This window comes from Dipodomys ordii, unplaced genomic scaffold, assembly GCF_000151885.1.
Source record: "Dipodomys ordii isolate 6190 unplaced genomic scaffold, Dord_2.0 Scaffold61, whole genome shotgun sequence".
NCBI classification, from domain to species: Eukaryota; Metazoa; Chordata; class Mammalia; order Rodentia; family Heteromyidae; genus Dipodomys; species Dipodomys ordii.
Window position 1 is genome coordinate 2,422,983 of NW_012267277.1, and position 6,534 is coordinate 2,429,516.

The 6,534-nt window shown below is 40.3% G+C and overlaps 1 protein-coding gene across 1 annotated transcript in view; it reads right to left on the reverse strand.

Moving 5' to 3' along the window:
* Positions 1-6,534, reverse strand: part of Inadl (InaD-like (Drosophila)) — a 291,743-nt gene that overhangs the window by 99,814 nt on the left and 185,395 nt on the right. Inside the window, exon 28 of the mRNA XM_013022201.1 lies at positions 336-408. Within this exon, the coding sequence (XP_012877655.1) occupies positions 336-408 (73 nt within the window). The remainder of the gene's footprint in view (positions 1-335; positions 409-6,534) is intronic.

Sequence of the window (6,534 nt, forward strand, 5' to 3'; positions counted from 1 at the left end):
CAACTATTATTAAATTATTTTGAAAGGATAAGGAACTGTGTATTATTCAGTCATACTTAAAAGAATTTTCTAATAAATTCTAAAATGCTCCATTGGGACAAAATTATACATCTTGAAAAACTGCAATTTTGAACAATACATAGTTAAGTTCTTACGTGCATCTTTAAATAATTATTTTACGTTGTTTCATAGTCATGCCTCAAATACTCTCTGTTTTAGACAGCTAACAAATACTGTGTTGGAAATACTAGATTCTAAATGTTGAAAACGTCAGCTTTGGGGGAAATGCGCATGACACATCTATCTAGTGCACCAAGAGCTGGAGGCAAGCTTACCTCAGTAGAGGATGGGGAGCTGGAAGCCAACGGGAAGGGCGCAACAGCCATCTGATGGACAGCATCTTCATTTCTGTGAAATAGCAAAGCACATTGTCAATGATAACTTTCTGGCTCAAGATACAAACACTTCCTTGGCTCCTAGTTGAAGATGCACACATAGCACCACAGAATTAAATATGTATACACACAGCTTCCAAGCATACAAAGCTATTAGACACCAAAAGCGATGCATTACTCAAGGGATACTCGGATCCAATTATTAATGACAGAGAATGATGATGCTAAGGGTTAGCCAAATCCAGATTATAAAGTCAGGCCCTGCAGAAGATAATTCTGGAAAAGTGTCAACTCTTTTAGTACTGTGGACTATACACTGCTCAAATGGGCGTGCTTAACCTCTAGGCCCCCATTAATGTTGAGAGTGTTTCATTCTTTGAACTGGAAAACTTCCCAACCTCCTTACTTGGCATCTCACTGTTCTGCCAAACGAGAGAAGGGAGGATACGTACAAGAGGCCCTGTGTGGTAAATTGTGAGGAGGAATGATGGATGGAGGGTTCAGAGCTCCAGACAGACAATGCCTTGTGGGTTAGGCAAATTCCACTCATCATCTTTTTTTTTTAATTGTGAAAATACCATACATAGGGGTTACAATTACATGAGCAAGGTAATGAGTACATTACTTATCAAGCATTGTTGCCTCCTCCTTTGTTTCCCTTTACCATCTCTTACTATCTTACCTCCTGCCTCCCCCGCTTCCCGTTTCCTCTCCTTCCCCCTACCAAAGTTGTAGAGTTTGTTTTTCGAACATCTTGTACATCTCATTGTTGCAATGGGTCCACCTGTATCTCAATTTAAACAATTTGTTTTTTCCCTTTCCCTCTCCAAATCATACCAACATCAAATACAGTAAAAACAGGGGTTATACCATGGGGGAGGGACATAAAGCAACAAAACCATCACCTGATAAATATGTTAGAAACAATCGCAAGAAAGAAAAACCATTTGAGTCCTTATCTTGGGGTTCACTTCGCCTAATGGAACTGCCATCTCACTGCCAGAGAGACAACAGAAAACAACTCTGCAGTTCTGATGAGCTGGGCCTCTTTGCACCACATTATTAGCTAAGGGCTGGCTGTGGTTCAGTGGGAGATGATGACTGTTCTGCCCTAAACAGTCATCATGCAGGAGCAATCTAATGATCTCAAGATGTATGGGGAAGTTTGGCCTTGTCATTCGCAAAGAATCCCAGAAAGCTCATAACAATGCTTTATGCTGATATTTGAGGATCTAAAGGCTGGGGGTATAGCTCAGTGGTAGAGTGCTTACCTAGCAAGTTCCATCCTCAGCACTAGGAAAAAAACTTAAAAAGAAAATCTAACACTACAGATCTCTCTCCAAAAGTGGTCCTGGGGCTTGAACTTAGAGCCTGGGTGCTGTCCCTGAGCTTTTATGCTCAAGGATAGTACTCTACCATTTGAGCCACAGCGTCACTTCTGGCTTTTTTTAGTAGTTCATTGTAGATAAGAGTCTTAAGGACTGTCTTAAATCAATGTATATACACTCACCTCTTCTCCTCCACCAGTATTGAGTTCAGTACCCTCAAATAAGTGAGTTAACCCCTTAAGGTCAAAGACTATCTATATGCTAATGGCTTCTACATTCATACTTTTTTTTTGTCAGTCGTAGGACTTGAACTCTGGGCCTGGGCACTATCCCTGTGCTCTGCAGCTCAAGGCAAGCACTCTACCACTTGAGCCAAAGTACCACTTCTGGTTTTCTGGAAGTTAACTGAGGATAAGAGTCTCATGGACTGTCCTGCCCAGGCTGGCTTTGAACCGCGATCCTCAGATCCCACTTAATACAGATCTTTTTTTCTGAGCTTAATGTCTGCATATCCTACTCCTACTTTGTCTCTCTGTATTAGAGATCTTCTAAGCATCACAAGTAAAATTAAGAGTTTCGCATTCCACTCAGTTCCCAGATGTTTCCACAGCCAATGCTTCTCACCTCAAGCCAACAAGGGTTGCCCTGTTGTTCTACCAGGAACTAAGAATCCCTTTTGAAACCTCATCCCTTCCCTGTACTTCCCAACCAATACTAAGTCTTGCTAGCTCTACCTTTGAAAGGTATCTTAAATCTCTGCACTTCTCATTCTATTCTGTTTGCAGCCACCATGATTTCTTCCCACAATTAATGAAAGAATATACTATTTGATCTAACTTCTTCAAAATCACAGTCTTCCTGCTTTTGCCTCCCAAGTAGCCATGTGTACCACCAAACCCACCCAGCTTCCAAGCCATTGTTTATCCAGCAAAGTTATCCCGGGGTTAACACAAATCTGATTATGTGTCTAGTCCTCTATGGCTTCTCATTACATGTAGGAGCCAGTCTATTGTATTATTGGATGGGAGAAACCTAGTCACAGTTGGGGGACTTTGAGGAAATTACTTCTTAGAGCGTCAGGATTACTAACACAAATAGATGGAACTATAATTCCAAACTGGTGGTAGAGCACTTGTCTAGCACGTGTGAGGGCACTGAGTTCAATCCCCAGCACCACAAAAACAAACGATCCAACAAACAAAACACAAACAAGAATGCCAAACTGCTATAAATTCTTTATGGAATGGGATAGAAAAGGAGAGAGAGTATACTCTTACAAAGATAGAGTATATTTTATGTAATAAGGCAGAACATAAAAGAAGTGTAGTACCATTTCTTGCTTTGTTCTTTTTAGATTCTTGAGCTGTCTAGTATCTGAGCCAAGACAAATCACATGGGAGAAAACCCAAACTATAAAGAACTACAGAGCATGAAGAACATATTTTATTTGATTTTCTGACAGCATTATGGATACCTTGAGCATGCATTACTTGTGTTAAGGGAGAGCTATTGTTTTTCCGAGGTAAAAATCATTCCTCAGCAATTTCCTCACATACAGAACAAGCATTCAGTTGTCCCTGGGTAAGTAACAATGCTTTCCTAGTAGTAGCTTCCTCTCTATTTAGTTTCTTCCATCAAATAACAGCAGAGTTCAGCTCAGCTCAGCTCAGTGCCAAAGCCAACAGGACATATCTGCTCCAGATCTGGGACTCACAGGACTAGGTACATTTGGCAGTAATTAAGTAATTTGGCTTTTCATAGCTTTTTCAAAGGTTGCCAGCATTGAAAATATGGCTGTGTATAAATTCTTATTGAGAGATCATTATTAACTAGACCAAGTCAGCTCAAATCAGCCAAGTTACTCCTTCATAATTCAATGCTTTTCCACAAATTAATATGACTTCAATGCCCTTAAAAGACTATTTAAAATTTTTGAACCCCAAATACTAACAATACAACTATCCTAAGGGAAAGAAGGAAATGGCTACAGGAAGTCACAGTTCATAATTGTCTATAATCCACTTGGTGGTGATGGTTCCCACACCTCAGCTTCATACCATGGAGAGCTGACAAAGCTACTGCTTCACACACACACACACACACACACACACACGCACGCACGCACGCACGCACACACACACACACACACACACACACAGTTAATTATCAAGCAGAGATAATTTTTTCATTCCTTGTGAGAATCTTAAGCTCAGGAAGGTCAAAGATTTCCCAGAAGTCATTGCGGTAACTGCTGGTTTTTCTTTGAATGCCTGCGAGCCTTCTTCCTGTTTCCTTTCTGTGTGAAGCAGTAGCCATATTTTCAGTTAAATAGCTTTTAACTAAACTTTTAAAGAACACTAAAGGGCACTGGTGGCTCTCCCCTGTAATCAGATACTAATTCAATTGATCAGCAAAAAGCCAGAAGTAGAGCTGTGGTTCAAGTGGTAGAGTGCCAGTCTTGAGCAAAAAAGCTCAGGGACAGCACCCAGGACCTAAATTTGAGACCTAGTACTGGCACAAAACAGAGAGAGAGAGAGAGAGAGAGAGAGAGAGAGAGAGAGAAATACTTGCTGTCACTGAAGCATTCATTTACGATGGTTATGATAATAAATTTGGTGTTAAATACATTTTACCACAGTGTTAAAAAAAAGCTATTCAAGGAGAAAGTTTGATAGGAATATGTTTGACCTATTTAGAATATTATTTTAAATAATGACCTCTTCAAGGCTACTCTAGTCCAGTCGTTATACAGTATATTTTCTTCAAATCTATAGTATATTTTCTTCAAATCTATAATGCCAACAAAATGGCATTATATTAAAACCAGGCATGCTGGAATTGTTTGGCAGGTTGATTTAATTTTTTTGTTTGCAAGCTCATCTGATTATAGCTACAATCTGGTACCTGGCACATCATTTAAGTTTACACTTGCATACCACAAAAACGGAACATATGAATGTAACTAAAGAGAACTGAATCTCCCCTCCCCCTTCTTTTTAAAGGTCCTGGAAATTCACCTCTAGGCCTCACATTTGCTAGGCAAGCACTGTATCATTTGAGCCATGTCCTGAATCCTTTTGTTTTTAAGTTTGTTTCTCAAGTGAAGTCTTGCTACTTTGTTCCATAGGCTAGCCTAAGACCACAGTCCTCCTACCTCTGCCTCCTGAGTAGCTGGGATTACAGGTGTGCACCACCACAGTTGGCCTTTGAATATTATTTTTGATGGTATTAAATGTGGTGCTATGAGACACTTGAGGAAGATAAAGGGAGGGAAATAATCATACGTTTGATGTAGTAATTAGAATATGACATCAAAGATTAATGCTCCACAGAGAAAAACCCCATGTAAATGACCTAGAAGTAGCCTAATAATAAAGTAAACCCTTATATTTCAATGGGAACAAGATCCCTTTCTGACAAGATTCCAGGAAATATTGCTAACACCTGAACAGACTCAATTATTTTTCTACTCACAGCCAGGGAAAACATCAAAACTGTTGAATATACTGTGTGAAATAAAAACCTGATAACAATGGGAGTATGAATTTTATTTACTTGGCATCCCAGACAATGCCAGTTCCTAATGAGGGTTCCAGAGAGTAACCTGGCACCCTTACTCACATTTCACAAAGGTGGCCCCAGGCGAGTTCTAAATGATCAATGTGGTGGAGCAGAGGAAAAGGTGCTCATGAAATGCCTGGCAGTTCATGTTGGCAGGAGGTCTGTGTGGGGAGTGAGGACTGAATGGGGTGGATGACTAAGCCCAATAAGTTTCTCCCAGAGACTCTTACTAAAAGATAGAACAATACAGCTGGGTAGCAATGGCTCACATCTATAATCCAAGCCGACCCAAGCAGATGAATCCACAAGACTCTTATCTCCAATTAACTAGCAATAAGTTATAAGTGTAGAGTGCCAGCTATGAGTAAAAAAGCTGAGTTAATTCTCAGGACTGATACCTACACATGTATATCAGCATGTGTACACACATTCTCTCTGTCTCTTTCACACACAGAGAGTATATAGTACATGATAGGATAGCACAAACCTTAAGTTTCTTAATGGTGGCTGGCAGAGCCTAAATGTTACTATAGGTTATGTGCTGAGAAGAGGGACTTCTTCATTGAAATGAAGCCAGGGTAAATTCTCCCTCATTTCTCTGTGAGAATCATAGTAATCTCAATTCAACAGCCAATGAATGTTTGGCTATGGGATGTGAGTCACTCAAGAATTCTCCATGGGGATTTGTTCAGAGGCCTTAAACTCTGCGAAAAATGGTGGAAGGATAAAAACTTTTTAAGGCTAAAAGTCTAGATGTGACAGGAAATTCACAGAAGGAAGCAGACATCTCATTCTGGGTGCTCGTGACTTGTTCAGATAGCTCTGCTTTGACCACTCTGCTCTTCCACTAGGAAGCAATTGAAATGATAATCTGGGTTAACTTAAGCAAAAGGGAATTCACTGGAATCTCACAAATATACAGAAAGGCTATATGGCCAGAACTGGAACTCAAGAACTAAAAGATGTCCAGAAGACTAGGAAGCAGAAAACAGAATAAGGCCATATGGGACCATCTCATCAGAACATAGCGGCTCTGTAGGAATAAAGACCTTCGTGTAAAAAGCATCACCATGACTTGTTTCATAGGACACCTAGGGTATCACGCTGCCCAAGCTTAGCTTAGGTCACATGAATCCTCACAGACCACACCTCAGCATCGAGAAGGATCTTGCTCCTTCAGCTGTGAAAGGTATCTGGATTTATTGTTTTTCCTGGATAGAGAGAGAGAGAGAGAGAGAGAGAGAGAGAGA